This window comes from Patiria miniata, unplaced genomic scaffold, assembly GCF_015706575.1.
Source record: "Patiria miniata isolate m_02_andy unplaced genomic scaffold, ASM1570657v1 HiC_scaffold_17, whole genome shotgun sequence".
NCBI classification, from domain to species: Eukaryota; Metazoa; Echinodermata; class Asteroidea; order Valvatida; family Asterinidae; genus Patiria; species Patiria miniata.
In genome coordinates this window covers 4,343,545-4,363,581 of record NW_024037055.1, presented here as the reverse complement: position 1 = coordinate 4,363,581, position 20,037 = coordinate 4,343,545, and the positions used below count along the sequence as shown (strand labels likewise).

At 43.4% G+C, this 20,037-nt stretch overlaps 3 protein-coding genes across 3 annotated transcripts; all 3 read left to right on the top strand.

Moving 5' to 3' along the window:
* Window positions 1-1,624: 1,624 nt before the first annotated feature.
* LOC119723548 (monocarboxylate transporter 12-like) lies at window positions 1,625-7,250 on the top strand. The gene is made up of 5 exons (XM_038194256.1): window positions 1,625-1,741; window positions 1,985-2,220; window positions 3,213-3,353; window positions 4,164-5,156; window positions 6,085-7,250. The coding sequence occupies exons 2-5, from the start codon at window positions 1,995-1,997 to the stop codon at window positions 6,243-6,245; spliced, it is 1,521 nt and encodes a 506-aa protein (XP_038050184.1). The 5' UTR covers window positions 1,625-1,741; window positions 1,985-1,994; the 3' UTR covers window positions 6,246-7,250.
* An 84-nt stretch (window positions 7,251-7,334) lies between these two features.
* On the top strand, window positions 7,335-13,719 carry LOC119723547 (monocarboxylate transporter 13-like). The gene is made up of 4 exons (XM_038194255.1): window positions 7,335-8,211; window positions 8,935-9,075; window positions 10,090-11,049; window positions 12,610-13,719. The coding sequence occupies exons 1-4, from the start codon at window positions 7,989-7,991 to the stop codon at window positions 12,759-12,761; spliced, it is 1,476 nt and encodes a 491-aa protein (XP_038050183.1). The 5' UTR covers window positions 7,335-7,988; the 3' UTR covers window positions 12,762-13,719.
* Window positions 13,720-13,769: 50 nt separating this feature from the next.
* On the top strand, window positions 13,770-18,920 carry LOC119723546 (monocarboxylate transporter 12-like). The gene is made up of 4 exons (XM_038194254.1): window positions 13,770-14,519; window positions 14,881-15,021; window positions 15,599-16,567; window positions 17,397-18,920. Exons 1-4 carry the CDS (start codon window positions 14,297-14,299, stop codon window positions 17,546-17,548), a joined length of 1,485 nt encoding a protein of 494 aa, XP_038050182.1. The 5' UTR covers window positions 13,770-14,296; the 3' UTR covers window positions 17,549-18,920.
* The last annotated feature ends 1,117 nt before the right edge of the window (window positions 18,921-20,037 follow it).

Sequence of the window (20,037 nt, the reverse complement as noted above, 5' to 3'; positions counted from 1 at the left end):
TTTGTAATCGTACAACAATGTACACTATAGTTGGGACCGCAAAATAAAAAGATTGGAGTGGCCCAACTATAGATTCGCCCCATCAATAACTAATTTCAGTGGTCCCCAGTAAAGTCAGACGTGTATCAGAGCTGTAGGGAACGTTTTACAGACTTTGTACATCAATGTAAACTATAGTTGGGACACCGCAAAATAAAAAGATCGGAGTGGCCCAACTATAGATGGGCCAGCCCAACAGTGGAACTTACAGTTGGGACCGTCCCAACTATAGTTGGGACAGGCCCAACTATAGTTGGGCCAGCCCAACTGTGGAACTACAGTTGGGACCGTCCCAACTATAGTTAGGACAGGCCCAACTATAGTTGGGACCGATGCGATAGTTGGGGCGTGACAGCGCTATTCGTCGTGTCATAGATGGTTATTTTGCACTATGATGATTACGCATCGCCAAAAAAGTGTCATTATGAAAAAGACCGCCCTGGGGGCTTGTACGGTTCCCCCTTATGGTTTTTTTTACAAACCCTGCCTGAAGTTCATGGCCCACATCACAATAGCAAAAAAAAATGAGGGCAAGCAAGTCGTGAATTGGCCGGCAAGGGCAATTTCGGGCCTATTTACTGACCCGCAACGACATTGCAGTGTATGTAGTGAGTATACGACAGACCGCGGTCGTACAATAAATGGTCGCCGCAATATTAAACGTTCATGTCGTCATATATTGCAGGATTCCTTTGACGACCCGACGCAGATTCACGCATGGCCTTTGGACGCCTGGGTTGCTTCGTTGCCGATGACGGTGTCCATGAAGCGGGCTGGCCGCTGACGGGTGCGCCGTAGCTCTTCCCCGCCCCCGTTCATGTTAGATGACGGCGACTAACGTTAACGGAAATGAAGCGATGAATCACAACCAGATAAACTTAAAATTTGTAAAATATTCCAGATGAATCCAGAATGTTCGGCACAAGTTGAGATGAGACAGTGCACAAATAAATAAAAAAAAAATGGCCGAACAGAAAAGTTTTCATTGGTATCACTTTTTGTCCTACTTGATTTAGTGAATATTTACTTAATTACATGTAATTTGTTCAATTTTGATTACTTTGACTAATATATTTTGGTTCATTATTTTTGATCAAATTTGGCTGTTGTATACGTGAAGTGGACTTAATTAGCCATGATGTTTTGTACCCCCCCAAAAAAAATAACACGACACCCGTGTCAAATGCAATCAAACAGAGGAATTAAACATTAATGTTCTCCAAAAAGTTAGATATTAGGTGGATTTTCTTTGACCCACACCTATAGGTAAACACTAAGCAGGCTGCAGACGAACGTCACCTTTAATAGATGGCGCGCACCAGTCCTGTAGTTCCCTTTAATAATCAACAGATCATCAAACTCTTTACTGTCCGCTCACCCATAGCATTATTATAATTTAACTTTGTTACAAGGTCCTATTGATGTACGTATTGTGGCCATTGCATTGGTAGATCAGTGTTATTTGCATAATTGCGTCCAAGGGGCAACTGCTGCATAAAAATTGGCCTTACACAGAGCTATTTAGACTGTATAGACGTGTGATTGTTTGGTTTAGACTGTATATTATAACTGTTCAGATACAATCGTGCAATATTGCGTTTCCTATACATAGTTGCCATTGTTGAGAGCAGCTGGCTGACGAATATTGCATTGGAGGACAGGACAACTGCAACATTGAACCAACTTGGAATCAGAAAATAAGGTAAGTTTGATATACAGGCCGACCCCAAATAAATGCAAGCCTACAACATTTGCCTTTAAAAAAAGAGGGATCGGTGGATTTTTATGTTCTGAGTATGGGATTAAAGGTGTGAGCTTTTTCTTTCAAATACTGAAAACAATCATGAAAATAGCACTTTGGGTTGCTGGGAAAATGCCAATTATGTAAAACTAGTCATTTTTTCATCCTGTACAAGCATGTCATGTCTATTCCCTTGAATCCCAGAAATATCGGAATGGCAACAGGCAAAAAGGCATCATCGCAACCCCTTGGACTGGAGCAGACTAACAACAGATGGGGGGTTATTGTCGTTATTGCTGCCCATTTAAACCTAACCATTCAGGAATGCGGCGCGAGGAGTTGTGATGTCTTCTTTCTGAGCTGGAGAGATGAGTTCGACACGAACGCTCAGGAGACTGCAGCCGTCCAAAGTATCTTGGCATCCGTCGCCAATTTCAGCAGTAAGTATACGAACGGGCCACTTTTCGGTGAATGAGGCCGCTGCAACAACGTACGTCATATTATTTTTACAAACAGATGTGAATACTAATTCTATAATTCAAAAATCCATTTTGACAATCTTTGATTTCTTTACCTGGAAGCAAAGTTCATAGATCGCTTAAATAATCTCATATTGCTGTTGGTGGCCATGCACAACATGTTCCAGCGCTCTTATTCTGTCAATCATACATCTACACCGTAGAGGTGTGAGTTATTGTGGAGTCATGGCCGAGCGGCAGCGGCGGCGGAACGGGTTTGAAACTGGGGGGGGGGGGGGGGGCATCACCAAAAAGGGGCACTTGCAAACCCGTGCTGAAATGTCGACACGTTTTTTTCACCGGACACTTGGCCTTTCATTTCGAGGGGGCACTTTAATACTCGAGGGGGCACATTTATGGTCGCAAAAGGGGCACTTGGGAAAAATTTTTTTTTGGGGGGGGGGGGGCAAATGCCCCCCCCCCCGGTTCCGCCTCCCCTGCCGAGCGGTTACTGGACTGCACCGGACTCAAACTCCGTGGTGTTTCTAATCAGCAGAGTGTGGGTTCGAGTCCCGGTCTTGACACTTGTGTCCTTAAGCAAGACATTGAACCATGATTGCTTCGTCCTTCGGACGGGACGTAAAGCCGTAGGACCCGTGTGCTGTATAATGCTCCCTAAAGAATCCAGTAACAAAGAGAAGGGGTTCGCCCCGGTGTTTTAGTGGCAGTGCGTTTATCTTAAGCCATAAGTCTGCACTTGTAAGGAAGAAGAAGAGTACAATTTTGCGGGGTCTACCCGATGTTCCCCAATACCTATGTTCCCCAGTAGGGTAGAGGTGGGGGCATTCATTTTCTTGACGGGACATAAATAGGTTTCAAACAATGAAGAAGCGCTTCTTTTTTTTATCATCGTGCGTCCCTTATTTACGCCACTGCATGTACACTGACCGAGTTTGGTTTTCCTGCCTGTTTAGATCTGATTGGCGGGTTTTTGAACAAACGCTTCGGCTGCAAATTGACCGGAGTCATTGGGGGTTTGCTGGCAGTGACCGGTACCTTCGGAAGCGTTTGGGTGCGAGACATATCTCAGCTGTACGTCACGGCTGCAATCGCAGGTATTTCAAATTCGGTTTCAGATATTTACACAACTTTCAGATATTCACACAAAGTCCCAGGTCAAAGTTGATCCGGAATTCGTTTCCTATGCGCCTGACACTTTCCTGGGTCAATGAATGACACTTTTCCGATGAGATTTGAAGGTTTGCATGGTGAAAGGGTAAGGCTTTCAGGCACCATATAACCCCACTTCACCGTTGGAATCCCTCAGTATCCTGACGACGGGCAGAACATACTGTCCGAAACGTTGAGTACCCTCCGGTTCTTTTTAGAACTCACAAAAGAGATTTTGCCATTTTACACTTTTCCGGTTCAAATGACCCGGAAAATGAGTCAAAGAAGTGTAATTATGACCCGGAAAAGTGTCATTTTGACTTGGAAAAGTATCAGGCCCAAGACCGGATTCCTGGTCAAGTCTGACGCGGGATATTTTTTTAGAGTGTAAGTTCCACTAGAAGCAATAAAGTCATCAATATAATAATTCAGCATGGAGGCATGACTCTCAAAAGTCAAATAATATTGTGTCTTTATAAACGGTGTAGCCTCTTTTAACCATAGTGTTAGGCTGCATCCGAATCAGTTGTCTAGAGCTAGGGTCTTGGTCTGTGCCCATTGAAAATACGCGGGGACATGCTGACAATAGACGTAGCCGTAGCTCTGGAAGCCCGTTTCGGACACGGCCTGAGTTAGCCCTTTGAAAAGCCTGAATTCCATTGGCGTTTGTAGTCTCTGCTCAATTCGCGCCGTGGCTTCACCCCCCAATTTCCTGTCAAAAGACTATCCTGCCTGTGTTTCCGTTTATACTGCAGGTGCTGGCCTGGGAATTACTGTCAACACCGCTGTGGTTGCGGTCGCGTTAAACTTCAAAAAGAGATACAAGACCGCCAACGCTTTGGCATACGCTGGCTGCGGCACAGGGAAAATGGCCATGCCGCCACTCATCCAACTCCTCCTGATGAGTTATGGCTGGAGAGGGGCGATGCTTATTATCTCGGCCATTGCTGCAAACATCGTGGTATTCGCGACACTTTTCCGGCCACCTCGCAAGCGCGTAAAAGAAGAACCGGATATCAATATCATCAATATCAGTGACAACCTCACTGAGGAAACGAAGGAAGATTTGTTGAACAGGCAGCTTCAACCCGTAATCGGAAATGATGACGTAGTTGAGATGGAATCAGCAACCGATGCTTCGTCTGGTGGTCTGGATATCACGTCAAGCTCCTCTGTGAAATACACCAATGCTGAAGACAGGAAATCAGGCGGCTACGAGTCTCTGCAAACCGGCCCCAGCGAGCCCAAACCGAAAGTCAGTTTCATCAATAAAGTGTCATCAGAGCTTGGACTGACTGTTTTTCGCAAAAGCTACCGCTACAGCCTGCTGTGTCCTCTTGCACTCACGGCCAGCATTTCTTACTTTGGTACCCCGCTGTTCATCATTCCACGCGCGCAGAGTATCGGTGTGGCGCCCTCTAGTGCCGCCCTTATACTCAGTATGAACGGCGTCGGTGGCCTGCTGGGTCGTCTTGCCAACGGACTGCTCATCAGTTGCAAGTTGTCCGCTGAGATCGTCTGCTCCATCTGTGCGGCTGTGGCCGGTGCGTCCTTGCTCCTCCTGAACCTTGACAACTACATTTGTTTGTTCGTCGCTTCTTTCCTCCAGGGCTTCTTTTCTGGTGTGATGTTTTCCATTCTCATTGTCCTGATCCGGCGTTACATTGGCTGCAAACAATTCTCTGTTTGTGTCGGCTTCTATTACTTCTGTCTCGGCATCGGCAGTTTGGTTGGACCTCTATTTGCAGGTATACAGTCAAAAGCTTGATTTTCTTATCAAACACCAGAGCGCCTTCAATGTGACATGCTTTGTTATTTTAATGTGTCGACTCACGCGTATCACAGGGTGGGTTCGAGTAGCTTGCTCGGAGCATAAAGACAGACGGGTTATCCATGACAGCCAGGCTAATCGAACGCTCAACATTGGGCCAACACGATCCTCACGTGACGCCCGTCGTAGCCACTGACAAAACGCCCGTTTCGTCCTGAGTTTTAGTTTGAAATTGACTGCTTTTCAGTCAATTGCAAAACTCAAAAAGTTGGGCTGGAACTATAGCCTCAAAAGTTGCAATGAACTCAACAAAATTGATTACCTTTAGACTTATACTTTTTAAGTCCACTTGAGATTTCCGCTGTCCGGCCGCCATTATTGTCCATTGCTTGGAATGAACAACACATGCGTGTGACGTATTTGCACCACTGACCGAGTCCACGAGCAGGGGTGTGGTGGCCTCCCCCAATTTAGGCACATAATAAAAACAGCGAAAATTTAGTTATAAAGTGCATGGAAAGTGCACCTTTAATCCGGATTGGTCAATATTGTGCATTTTTATTTTCTCATAGGTTGGCTGTTTGATAAATGGTCTCCCCAAATGGTCTTCCGAACTCTCCCTTTATTACCGTTGAGGGGGTACTTTTGCACAGAGCGGATAGAGGCGCAAAAATAACTCAAATGAGCGGTTGTTTTTGCAGTGGGTCGGACACGGGGAGGATGAATGGGATTTGAAATTAGCAAAAAACAAAAAACAAAAAAAAATAGCCAATTGTGCTATGCGTTCAACCATATCGGGCAAGGGTCATTGAAAGCTAGTTTGGCCGCGCGAAAATATAATTTGTTGAAAAGTACATCTTTAATCCGGATTTGCCGATAACTGTTAATTTTGTTCTCTGCCATAGGTTGGCTGTTTGATATCACCGAGAGCTATGAGACGATTTTCTACATACAGGCAGGAGTTTTCTTTGTCTGTTGCATCGGGATATGTCTCATACCTGTGCTGAAGCGATTAGAGCCGGGCATCGGTGTTGATTCATCAGATAAAAATGAACTTGCGAAATAAACTACACCTTCTCGGGAGAGTTTACTTCTGGTGGGTCTGGAAGTGCTGTAAACAGTATTATAAGAACCTTGAGACACAGGTAGGGCTGTTGAACATAATGAGCTTCAAGGGGCGTGGTTTGTCTCAGCCTGCATCTTTTATTTCTTTTAGACTAAGTAAGGGAGTTGAACACTATTGTTGATTGATCATTAAAGCATAATAATATAGTGTAATTTAATATAAAGGTTTAACAATGTATTATAGTATCAATCGATATAAAGTATAACAGAAGTCATTTACTCGCTTCGGTTACATGGGAAAAACACTCGAGAACTTGGACATGCATAACTTGCAGACTCTACAGCACATTCCGGAGAGGGGGGTCGACCAGTTAAACGTAAGGAAAAGTGGCTATTCGGTCTGGCAAATGTGGCTGTAACACAGAAACAAGTCAATGAGGATGAGAGTGGTCCATTACCTTTCAAAATAGGCCCATTTTGATCTTATCCTATTCCACTGCAGTTGGACACATGTATTTCACTCACCAAGTCTGAGGTAGAACCTCGGTTGCACTGAATCCTGCAAGGCTACCCTCCATATGTGGAACTGCAGTGTGTCCCCTCTCAGTACCTGCAGTGCTGAGGAAACGATGGAACATGTCCTAAAGGAATGCCGGCCCTCTTCAACGGTTCCATTATCCAAGGCACCATCTCAACTCCCCCCCCCCCCCCCCCCCCCCCCCGCAGACGGCCGGGCGGTGACATGGCTTTGAGAAGCACTATTCCTGAAAAACAAATAAAATATAAGTATAGGTATTTCAGAATATATATTGAAATTATCCTTGAGGCGATAATTGAGTAATGGAGTGGTTATGACCAATAAAATGTAGATAAAAAAACCTTGTATTTATGTAATGATGTGCTGTGTATATACAGCATATATATTATGCAACATTTATATCCATATATACACTTATAATCTCATACGGTGACCGGTTGTGCTTACTTTTGCCGCATTAGGGCGACCACCCTATTAACGCAAAAGTATTAGATAGCCAAATAATTAGGGCGACCACCCTATTAACACAAAATTACTAGATAGCCAAATAATTAGGGCGACACGGCATAACGCAAAAGAACTAGCTAGCCAAATAATTTTAGCGTCGCAAATTGGCTTAATCGATTGCTTTTGGTCCAATACGTAAAAATGCCAAAATTTGTTTGGGTCGGATAAGATAAAATTGGGTTAGGTCACATTAAAGTTTTGTACACATGTCTATGGCATGTCGTTCACCATCGACCATCGCACGACAGGTCTGACGATTTGAAAGGAAATCAACGGCAGCGCCGTCTGACGATGAGCCTGGCCCGCCCTTCCTCGACTTTCTGATATTCTACGCCGCAACTATAAAGATATACACATTTACAGTGTTTTTTTGTCTCTATATCCACGAAACGGCCAATACGTTAGTGCGAGTAGGCCCACAGGTCTAATTGTTGTGCTAATAGAGGGGCACTATGCACCATCCACTATCGATCACTATCGTCTTGGGCCAATATTATGAAAAGGTCAAACAATCGAATTATTTATATGAATTTCACTCTGAACCACTCAATATTGTACACAATTGCCTTGGACAATGACTATTTACATTTCCTGAACAGAGTCCACAGCAAAGATAAATTATCATGATTGCAATGAACCAAAATATAAAAAAAGTAATGCATATAATGATCGGCTCCCATATGCCACCAACGAACCAGTATGGCAGGAAGTGGCAGGACCTCAGTTGGGGCCCGTGTGCAGGACCAGCCGAGCCGATGGGGCATTATTGTCGTCGTTGCCGCCCACATGAACTTGGCGCTGATGGAAGGTTGTCTGCGTACTTGCAGTGTCTTCTATCTGAACTGGAGGAGCGAGTTTGACACAAACGCCAAGGAGACTGCGGCCATCTCCAGTATCATGACCTCTGTCTCCTGCTTCAGTAGTAAGTGCAAACTCGGTGTTTCATCATTGTGTTGAAACTGTTGATGGTATACAGTAATTTGCCGGCTAACATGAATATGTATGTCTCGGGTCAAAGTTAACGGACTTTGATTGGAGATCGTGTTATATACGAATCAGAAATTCTCGGCCGAAAATGTAAAGAAACACTTAAGAAATTCGCCACGGTTGCGTCAAGGCTGTCATCCGCCTCGACTTACCGTGCGGATGTTTACGGATGTGAGTGGGGTGTACGTACGTACGTGCAGACCAATCACAAGCAACAGTTGTTGAGGCTAACGGTAGTACAGCCACTGATCTCTGTGCGCGGCGCTGTACGTGTGCGGTAGCGGGAATAAGCTCGTTTGGGGAACAAGCTTGACAGCCTTGATCAAGGCTAAAGTCCACCCAATGTAAGCCCCAGAGCCGTATATAGAGAGAGTTGCGACATATAAGGGTCGCACTGTTTTGGAACCAAAATGTTTTTTTTCTTGCGAGCTCTTGGCCTCGGTCATCATACATACAGTGGTCATGATATTACATATTGAAAAGGCAAAAGCCTAGATCGGAGTCTGTTGAATCTTTTCGGTTTTATATATTTTTTAAGGTAAATCGTGGGCCGTTTATATATTTTTTAAGGTAAATCGTGGGCCGTTACTGTATAACCTGTATAATATAATTTGACTGCCTTTTAGTTCTGTTTTCTCATGTGATTATTTTATTGCAGTGTTTTTTGCCGGTGTGTTGATCCAACGCTGTGGTTGCAAGCTGGTCGGTATTATAGGAGGAGTGTTGGCAACGCTCGGTATGTTATGCAGCGTCTGGGTGCACAACATCTCCCAGTTGTACCTCACAGCCATTGTAGCAGGTATGATCCAGATGTTTGACAAAATAGGATGATCAACTATTGATCAAGCAACCTTTATTAAGGGAATAATGGTTGAAGGACCCATTCATCACTGCGTGATAATGACCGGGTTTGGGATGGCCGTTGTGAAAGGACCTTCGGCTACGTCCTTTAACCTCGGCCATTCCCCAGCTCGGTCATTATCATGCAGTGAAGAATGGGTCCTCACAATGTTATTCCATAAGTTTCGGCGAAATAAAAAATGCACGCATTTTGTGATTTTTCTTTCGGCGATATTTCCAGGGTATGCACTTCCTCTGTCATAGCGAAACAAATTACAACAATTGTTTTTCATATTTTCACCTTACAGAGGAAGCTGGAATTTCGTTTACATATTCCTTGCGTGTAGAATTACAAGATGCTTGGTTAAGAAAAAGTAAATATGTCCGTGGGCGACGTGTTTACAGGAAATATATCGCCGATCCACGTTTTCGTCGTAAACATCCGCAGTACGAACATGTTGTGTGAAGACTTATTTCACGCACCCATGGCAACTGTGTTGCATACGCGCGCGTATATATAACTCTTCACACCGTGGTTGAGCGCATGTGCACTGCTGTATACTGTTACAAGCTACCATAGGACTGTTGAACATTTGGACAACCATTGGCTTGCATGATGCTCGTTTTTGAAGCCAGTCTTTATATCACATTTTAATGCACCCCACGTGATCCAGTCTCAATCAGAAGCTATCAACTCTCCAAGGTATTTATTATATTGACATTCATTGATTCATAAGAGCGATTTAGAGTCAACCTGACCTATCTATCCATAGCTCGATTCATGTGTGCTGAATCGATTCCAAAGCTTTCAAAATGAATACTCCATTCATTATATTATACCCTGTGTTAACAGAAGATATCCAGAGAAATAGGTTCTTTAAAAGACCTTATGATCTAGCCTTCAGTTTTTGGTGGTGCAGGAGGAGGTTATTGACACTGGCAAACATGTACTGTTTCCGTCTACTCTATACAGGTGTTGGTCTTGGAATCACTACGAACACCGCCCTGGTCGCAGTTGCCCTGCACTTCAAGAAGGGATACAAGACAGCCAACGCTCTTGCTTACTCTGGTTGCGGTACGGGGAAGATGGCAGCGCCGCCATTAATCCAGCTTGTCTTGGACAGTTTCGGCTTAAGAGGGGCGGTGCTGATTGTCTCCGCAATCATGGCAAACATCGTAGTATTCAGCGCACTTTTTCGGAAACCTCGCACAGATTGGAAATCAGGACCGGATCACAGAGCAATTATTGATCAACTCACGGAGAGGCAGGAGGCGGATTTTCAAACCGTACATGCAAATGGTTTAGCTGAGATGGCTTCGGAAAGCGATGGTACATCGGACGATTCGGATGCTACGGTGAACCATGAGACACATGCCGAAGAAGGCCAATCAAATGTCTACACTACTCACAATATCAGCCGCCATGCATCGAAATTCAAACTCAATCCCATTCGGAAAATGTGGTCGCGGCTGGGACTCAGCGTTTTTCGGAAGAGCTACCGCTTTAGCCTGCTGTGTCTTCTTGCATTCATATCCACGATTCCTTATTTTGGAGCCGATCTGTTCATCATTCCCCGCGCGGAGAGTATTGGCGTGGCGCTCTCTAGTGCCGCCTTTTTGCTCAGTCTGAACGGCATCGGTGGCTTGCTGGGTCGTCTTGTCAACGGACTGTTCATCAGTTGCAAGTTGTCTGCTGAGATCGTCTGCTCCATCTGTGCGGCTGGGGCAGGTGTCTCAGTACTCCTCCTCAACGCTGATAACTACGTTTGTTTGTCTGTCGCTTCCTTCCTCCTGGGCTTGTTTACTGGTGTCTTTTACGCGGTTGCAATTGTCCTGATACGACGCTATGTTGGTTGCAAACGATTTTCCGTTTGTCTAGGTATCTACTACGCCTTTGTTGGCGCTGGAGGATTGTTTGGACCAGTAGCAGCAGGTAAAAAAGGACCTCAGAGATGATATTTGAATGGGGTTTAGAGAAATATCTGCTGAAGTTCAAGCGGCGCAGAGAGTTTTTGACAAGGCCATCTTGACTATAGGTTTTTGACAAGGCCATCCTGGCAGAGCGCCAGGCATTTCGACTGACCAGCGAAGCCACGGCGCGAATTAAGCGAAAAACTCTCGAAATGAGTGACCATTGTACCGATGTCTTTCTCAGTTGGTCATAATTTCTCCCAGGCCCCATTTTAAATATTTTTTTTCACGTCTTCGTTGGGAAACTATGTCAGCACTAAAGAAGCAAAAAAGTCTGAAGTCAAGATGGCCTTTCAGCTGTGTGACAGGTGCGATATTACATTGCTGGTCAAGTTTTATTACATTTACTGGTCGATATTACATTATTGTTCAATTATTACATTACTGGTCATAACACCTGTGCGCGCGGTCAAAACTAAAGGCGACGCGATGTGTGCGCAGTGACGTGCATTTTTTTAATCATTCTACGCTCCCATTGCTGATTTTATGCTTGCAGTCAGTTTCCCCTGGCAAAGCCGCCAAGTGTTTTGTTAGCGCACATGCACATATTTCTTGTGGGCAAACTATTTGCATGATATTTAAAGTATACATAATTTCCAGCGCGTCCCAAAATACCCGCAACTTATATTTGCGAGGCTCTAGCGTCGGCGCGGAAACACGTACCGCCAATATTTGTATATAATTTTAAGCTGCAATCTCAACTGCATCCCTGGCGAGTATTGGTTTCATATTTAAAAGCCTTTTAAAATTATTCGTGTTCAAATAAAGGTATTTTAAGGGCAATCGATGATGCGGTACAGCAGATGCAAACTCGAGTCAACAAGCTGTTGAAATAACAACAAAAATAACTTCATTTATATTACAAATACTTTGAACTTTAAACGAAGAACAATATTGTGTATTTATTCATTGTGTATTCTTCTTGAAAGTAAAAGGAAACACATGACTGTAGAAGACGAGATCGTCACATCGTGAACATGATGAAGCATTTCCACATAGTAGAAAAAATGCGCACGATTGATTTTCCTTGAAACCGGTTGAGTTTATTTTTGATATGCCTTTATTTCAACACGGATAATTTTAAAACCCTTTTGAAAATCAAACCAATACTTACCATGAATAAAGATACGATTCCAAGCTTTAACAATTATATACAAACAATAGCGGTACGTGTTTCCACGGCGACGCTACAGCCTCGCAAAAAAAGTTGCTGGTATTTTGGGGCGCGCTGTATATGGCATTGCATTTTATGAATCAACAACGACCTAGATAAATCGAAATCAAAACACCTCGTGACTTCTTCACACGGCCTGCATGTTTAGTCTTTGCTCAATGCATTCCAAGGCTTTGCAGCTTTGTGTCTCCAGTTCAAATCCTATATAGCACTTTTCCAAATGATTTTTACGGTGATTTGTTTGATCAAAATTGAGGCGCGAAACTCCTTTGGGAGATGAGTTTGATGGAAAACCTTGCAACAGTGGTTTACTGCTCAAATTGATGTTTTCCTCATTCTCACATACAGGTTGGGTGTTTGATATTTCATACAGCTACAAGACGGTCTTCTACGTGTTGGCAGGTGTTGACTTCATCTGCTGCATTCTGATGTTTCTCTTTCCTGTACTGAAGCGAGTCGAGCCAGGAATTGATGATCATCAAACCAATGAAGTGAACTAACTGAATTGTATGGAGTGCTAAAAAAAAGTGTAATCAATTAGACAGCTTTGTATGCGAGAACTATATACCGCAATATCACTATTTTTACCAAAGGTCAATGAGTTCCATGATGCCAGAAATTTCCGGCTTCACTAACGCAGAGTTCGAGATGATTTGTGGAGAAAAGATGGGTTCCCAGTTTAGAATGCTGAGCTGGAATGATGAATATAAAAACCACTTTTGAATGGATTCCACTTTTGGTGACCATTGAAGAGCACTATTGACAAAGAGAGCATTTTTGTGTGTGTTGAATCTGCAGGGATATCAGCCTTTGTAATACTAGCGGTGGCGAGTCATGTTTGTTTAGTCTTTACATGTAAAAAAAAAAAATAAATCATGAGTGGCCATAATTTGTTAACAAAATACATGAACAAATTAACTATGACATTGTTTCAGTCGATCCCCTGTGGTGAAATTTATAAGGACAAGAGTATTCAGAGACGGGAAAGTTTGTGGTGCTCTAATGAAAGCCACTTAACTTTTAAAGTGGAGTCGAGTCATTAGTTTGGTTTACACGTGTTTTTATTAATGTGTTGTCGACTCGAGTTGACTGCAAATAGGTCATAATTGAGACTTTTAGATGAGACTGAGATTCCGGATCAGATGCGTTCGAAATACTTTTCTTTCAATTCTTTCAATGTGAATACTGACTTCAGTTTCTTTCATTCACCTAATTTGAGAAAAAAATAGGATAACCAGGACGCCCTTATTTGCAGACTTGTAAAGGTCATCAATTCCTATAGCTTACTCATCATTGTCCAAATTTAATTCTTTTAGGCCTATATTAAAAACGTTGTGGATGCATGTTTTTTTCCTCAATAGTTTGTACCTTGAAATGAACTGCCCATAACTACTCATATTTAGACACATGGATAAATCTAACGTGAGATACAAGAACATCGAGTAATAACAATATGGTGCTAGCAATCACGTGAGAGCGTACGTGTTGTTCAATTAAACAGAGAGTTCTGCAACGACGGCCCTTGATACCTGAAGCTAAAGGACCTTCCCCATGCTTGGAACTAATTTGGTCGTGAAATCATCATGACTGTAAAACGAGATGAATTGTGATTAGGAATTGGAATATTAGAAGAAAATAAAACGAATAACACCAGCCAAGGGGAAACAGCTTACTCACTTTTCAACAAATAAATCCAACTGCTCGCGAATTTAATGACCATTTAATCTGGTCACATTAGGCAGAGTATGTCCTCTAGACATCAACAAAGAACGCAACAATTACGCAACAATGAGATATGATAAGACGGCAAGCATGGACATTTGCTATCGGCACCAAACCAATGTTTCCCCGTGAGTATAATGGTTTTATCATTTACGTGATAAAATGTCTTTTAAATACACATTGGGCCATGACTGATTACATCTCGTGAACACCGTCCATAGCAAACATATGAATGATAATGAGTGTAAAAGAACAATAATATAAAAAAGTCATGAATACAATCATCGGCTCCATATCCTTCCAGTGAACCAGTATGGTAGGAAGTGGCAAGACCTCAGTTGCTGCCCGTGTGCAGGATCAGCCGAGCCGATGGGGCATTGTTGTCGTCGTTGCCGCCCACATGAGCCTGGCGCTGATTGCATTTTGTCAGAGCTCTGGCAGTGTCTTCTATCTGAGCTGGAGGAGCGAATTTGACACGAACGCCAAGGAGACTGCGGCCATCTCCAGTATCATGACCTGTGTCTGCAGCTTCAGTAGTAAGTGCTTATAATCAGTGTTGATCATTGTGTTGCATCATTGTGTTGAAACCATTGATGACTATTGTTCCCCGGATACATCCGGATACCGGATATATCAGATTCGAACCGGCTGGCCGCGGCAAACCAAGCAAGCTCGGTGTAAGCCTATGAATGTTTTTTGGTCTTGACCTCGGTAAGCATTGCGTTTTTACAGTGGTCATGAGATTGCATCATTGAAAGGCAAACCCTTGATTGAGTCTGTTGATTTCTCCCCGTTTTATAAATTTGTTAAATAAATCGTCGGCCGTTACTGTATGACCTGCATCATATAATTTGACTGCCTTTTAGTTATGTTTTCTCATGTGATATTTTGTTTCAGTGTTTGTTGGCGGTGTTATGATCCAACGCTGTGGTTGCAAGCTGGTCGGTATTATAGGGGGAGTGTTGACAACGCTTGGTATGTTAGGCAGCGTCTGGGTGCAAACTATCTCCCAGTTGTACCTCACAGCCGTCGTAGCAGGTATGATAAAGATGTTTGACGAAATATATAATAGGATGATCAAGCATTGAGCAAACGGCCTTGTACCTTGTACCTTGTAGATTAAAATCCTGAACGGTCCAACAGGGACTAAACTGGAAGTTGATGAGAGTGGATTGATGCCTATAATGCCTTTTTGCCATTTCTTGAGCAATAAGAGCGCTTTGAAGCAAACCTGATCTATCCATCCAGCTCGGTTCACGTGTGCCAAATACAACCGAATACCAGTGTTGTAGTCTAGTCCATAATGATCTCCTGACAAGTCCCCAATCCAAATTCAATGCATTAACTTAACATGAATTGTTACAAAGGCGTTCCTTTGAAATTGCCCATCCCTTGTTACTTGTGCCGGACCCGTTATTGGACCTGGGAATCCTTGTGACCGCACTTTGTGATGGATTTACTACAACATAAACCCCTGCCACTCAATAGATCCCAGTCATGTATCCTGTGTTATCAAACGATATCCTGTGAACTAGGTTCTTGAAAACGACCTTATATTTTCGTGAGGGATGCCACTGACCATTGTAAACATGTAATGTTTCCGTCTACTCTACAGGCGTTGGTCTTGGAATGGCTAAGAACACTGCGTTGGTCGCTGTCGCTCTACACTTCAAGAACGGATACACTACAGCCAACGCCCTGGCGTGCTCTGGTAGTGGTACAGGGAAAATGGCAGCGCCGCCATTAATCCAGCTTCTCCTTGACTATTTTGGCTTAAGAGGGGCGTTGCTAGTTACCTCCGCAATTGTGGCAAACATGGTAGTATTCGGCACACTCTTTCGGAAACCTCGAACAGATCGGAAATCAGGACTGGATCACAGATCAATTGATAAACTCACAGAGATGACAGACGTGGATTTTCAAATCGTACACGCAAATGATGCAGTTGAGATGGCTTTGGAAAGCGATAGTTCGTCGGACGATTCAGATGCTACAATGAACCATTCAGAGACACACACAAATATAGAAGAAGGCCAATCAAATGTCTCATCTACTACTCACAATACCAGCTTCCGTGCATGGAAATTGAAACTCAATCCCATTCGGAAAATGTGGTCGGGACTGGGACTCGGCGTTTTTCGGAAGAGCTACCGCTTTAGCCTGCTGTGTCTTCTAGCATTCATATCCGCGATTCCTTATTATGGAGCCGGTCTGTTCATCATTCCTCGCGCGGAGAGTATCGGCGTGGCGCTTTCTAGTGCCGCCTTTTTGCTCAGTCTGAACGGCATCGGTAGCTTGCTGGGTCGTCTTGTCAACGGACTGCTCATTAGTTACAACTTGTCCGCTGAGATCGTCTGCTCCATCTGTGCGGCTGGGGCCGGTGCCTCAGTACTCCTCCTCAACGCTGATAACTACGTTTGTTTGTCTGTTGCTTCCTTCCTCCTGGGCCTGTTTACTGGTGTCTTTTACGCGGTTGCCATTGTCCTGGTACGACGCTATGTTGGTTGCAGACGATTTTCCGTGTGTCTAGGTATCTACTATATCTGTGTTGGCCTTGGAGGACTGTTTGGACCAGTAGCGGCAGGTAATACAAGTTCCTCAGCTTAGCTATTTGAATGGGGCATAGAGGATTATCTGCTGAGGTTTATTGCCCCAGAGAGATAGGCTTTTGACAAGGCTATCGTGACTGGGCCAAGGCATTTTGACTGACCAGCGAAGCCACGGCGCGAATTCAGCGAACAATTCTCTTAACGAGTGAGCAAGTCACGACGCCTTTTGCATTTGGTCAGAATTACCTCCCCTTTTAAAATATAATTTTTCTACAGTTTTTGGTTGGGAAATTACGTCAACATTAAAGATGTAAGAGAGAAAGCTGAAGTCAAAATTGCCTTTCAGCTGTGACAGGTTGAGCAGGCTCCCCTTCGCGCGGTAAAAACTTGGTAAAGTGCGATAATGCCTACTCGATGTTTGCAGGCCGAGTGACGCTCCACGTGGCTGCTTTTATTCTTGCAATAAGTTTCCCCTGGCAAAGCGCCAAGTGTTTTGCTAGCGCGCAATCCCGCGCATGCACAGATTTTTTTCTAGGGAAATGTTTTGCATCATATGTTTAAAATAATCTATGGCATTGCATATTTATGAATAATAATTCAACAACGACCGTGCTAAATCGAACTTCAAAAGGCCTTGGGACTTCGTCACTCGGCCTGCACTGTGCTGTCTTTGCTCAATACGTTTCACGGCTTTAATTTGTCGCTCAGTGTCTTTAGTTCAAAATCTCAACACATGTAGCACTTTTCCAAACGATTTGTACGGGCATTTTGCTGGCCAGAGTATTTGGGCGATTAGTTTGACGGAAAAGCTTACAGCAGTGATTTACTACAGCCATTGATTTTTTTTCCTCTTCACTCTCGCAGGTTGGGTGTTTGATATTTCAAACAGCTACAAGACGGTGTTCTACGCGTTGGCAGGTGTTGACTTCATCTGCTGCATTCTGATGTTTCTCTTTCCTGTACTGAAGCGAGTCGAGCCAGGCATTAAGGATCATCAAACCAATGAAGTGAACTAACTGATGGAGTGCTAAAGCATAATCAATTAAGACTTTTTTATGCGAGATCTATATACATGTACCTGAAGGTCAATGTGTTTGTCAAGTCTGTCTCTAAAAATACTTCAAGACTACAGAACTGCATATTCACATTTTTGGTAAACTTGAACTGGAAAACGAAATGTAATGTGATTACGAATTGTAGTAGAAACAAAACGAATAACACAAGCCAACGAGAAACATCTTACTCAAATATTATTTAACAAATAATTCCAACTCGGACCATTTAATGACCATTTAAGCTGGTCATGCTTTAGGCATATTTAGAACTTGTCGAAAAAAATGTCAGCGTCCTCTTTAACGAATCAGAATTCATGACTTGTTTTAATCACAGGCCGCTTAAACGTCGAACTTGTACTTTTTCTATAATTCATTTGGTAAGCATTCGACACAATTACTTTACACGTCAATCTCGTGTCGAATGTAATCCACTCGTACCGTGCAAGATGGCGACTAGGAGTTTGGGAGTCCCCGAAGAAACGTTACCTTGCTCTTGCGCATTGTGAAACACTACATGAGGCACAAATACATGTGGTTGGAATCGGTCCGTAGTAAGTTGTGTTAGACACGGCAGAAGTTCATCGTGCCAGAAGATCGGCAGAGTCTGTCGAACTTCTGGTAGAAATCCGCTGGGCAGTTACCTCAAAGGTCGAATCAAACTGCTAGACACTGCAGAAATTGGATCTGTAAAGTGGACTTCCCGTTACTTGGGCCAATCTATGAAATATCCCCTTGCAATGCCCCTTGCACAGCAAGGGTCTATAATATGCGAGCAGATTCGGCGATTAATTATACAACTGCGTCTTAAGCTTGACCTCGAAATTTTGACCATCAGTGTGCGCTTTCTATATCGGGTCTTCAGTAACCCGTTGTATTACAAGAACATGGCACCCAAATCGACCAGTCATCAGCTTAGTCCACATTTCTGATCGAAATGTCTAAATTCGGCTCCGACTGGCTGGCGCGCTGGGTCGCATACAATTTTCAATGTTATATCAGGATATAATGGGATATTATCAGACGTTCGACCGTGGTTTTCTGCACACTAATGCCTCATGCCATTCCTCATCAGGCGCGGATCAAGAGGGGGGGGGTGTCCAAAACAAAATCCCAGCTAATTGTCAATTTTTTTCATAGAAATTCCTTAAAAATAAATCGAAACCCCCACCCCCTGCTCTGACACCAAAATAAATTATATTTGTAATAACGTCCGCCTGTGCACAAAATACGGTTAGAGCCACCTTGGTTAGGGGGGTATATGTACAGCATTCTGTAATAATAGCGTTAATAATCGTCGGATTTGAACAGCGCCCCCATTGAAAGTATGGCTCGAGCCTTCCCCCCCCCCCCCCCCCCCCCCCCCCCCCCCCCACCTATTGATTTCCGAAGGCCAAGTGTCCGGAGAAAAAAACCTGTCTGCATTTGAGAAAGTTTTGCAGGCTGATGAAACCTCCCCCCCCCCTGCAAAAATTCCTGGATCCGCCCCTGGTCATAATACCTACTCAGTGAGTGGCGTATAAATTCCAATCTATAGGGGGACATATACATGCTCTGAAGTAGGGGGACTCCAATGATTAATAAAAAGCACCCGTAAGTTCCTGAGGACAGGGTTAGCCACAGGTCTCGAGGCCGGGGGAGGGAAGACCCCATGCCCCGCCCCTTAGTTACACCACTGGGTTTACTCCGTCAGCGAAGCTTTATTGTGTAAAATAAACAATTTAAAAAGATCTATTAAGAAATGTAAGATTTATATTTTTATTTTTAAATGACTGGTGTAATTGGAAAGACCCATTGGTGCCAATGTAATAAGCTGGATCGATATCGATTGCGTTTTATGGTTTTCATGCTCGGCCTTGAATACAATTGTATGTACATGTTGGTATCTTGCGTAGCCCCCGAGGTCAAAGGTGTCTTATCCGATTATTGGTGTTACCCGCTATATGCCGGGCCAGAAACATGGCCGGGACTTTCCCGAAAAGAACAGACGGCTGTTTATTGATGATTTATTTTATCATTTTCTCCCTAACCAACGAAGTATGGAAATAAACGGAAACTTTGCTTTTACAAAGAAAAAGGCGTTCACTGAAATCTGTCCTCAATTTCATCTGGTGAGAATGTTTATTTCGTCAAGTAATCAATTTGTTGAAGACAGCAACTTGTTGTAAAAAAGTGTAACTAATGCAGATTTGATTGACCTCTAATAATCAGAGGCTGAATTTTCAACGCATAGATAAACTTGAACTTTTCTAAGATTTCTACAAGTTAAAACCGATTAAAATTGTGTTTGTATGCCCGAAATTTCGTGCCAGGCCATTAATTTCGTGCAAGTCAAAATTCCATTTTGCCGCAAATTTAGTCGTCACTGTTTATTTTGGCTAACCTTGGAACAGTGTTTTGCCCATTATTTTTACAGTGTATGGATTTACGAAGTGAATGATTTGTTATTAAAA

Coding starts and splice junctions, on each gene's coding strand:
- LOC119723548 (XM_038194256.1), top strand. CDS start 1,995: ATGGCAACAGGCAAAAAGGCATCATCGCAACCCCTTGGACTGGAGCAG. Junction 2,221..3,212: donor ATCCGTCGCCAATTTCAGCA/GTAAGTATACGA, acceptor CTGCCTGTTTAG/ATCTGATTGGCGGGTTTTTG. Junction 3,354..4,163: donor CGTCACGGCTGCAATCGCAG/GTATTTCAAATT, acceptor TTTATACTGCAG/GTGCTGGCCTGGGAATTACT.
- LOC119723547 (XM_038194255.1), top strand. CDS start 7,989: ATGGCAGGAAGTGGCAGGACCTCAGTTGGGGCCCGTGTGCAGGACCAG. Junction 8,212..8,934: donor CTCTGTCTCCTGCTTCAGTA/GTAAGTGCAAAC, acceptor ATTTTATTGCAG/TGTTTTTTGCCGGTGTGTTG. Junction 9,076..10,089: donor CCTCACAGCCATTGTAGCAG/GTATGATCCAGA, acceptor TACTCTATACAG/GTGTTGGTCTTGGAATCACT.
- LOC119723546 (XM_038194254.1), top strand. CDS start 14,297: ATGGTAGGAAGTGGCAAGACCTCAGTTGCTGCCCGTGTGCAGGATCAG. Junction 14,520..14,880: donor CTGTGTCTGCAGCTTCAGTA/GTAAGTGCTTAT, acceptor ATTTTGTTTCAG/TGTTTGTTGGCGGTGTTATG. Junction 15,022..15,598: donor CCTCACAGCCGTCGTAGCAG/GTATGATAAAGA, acceptor TCTACTCTACAG/GCGTTGGTCTTGGAATGGCT.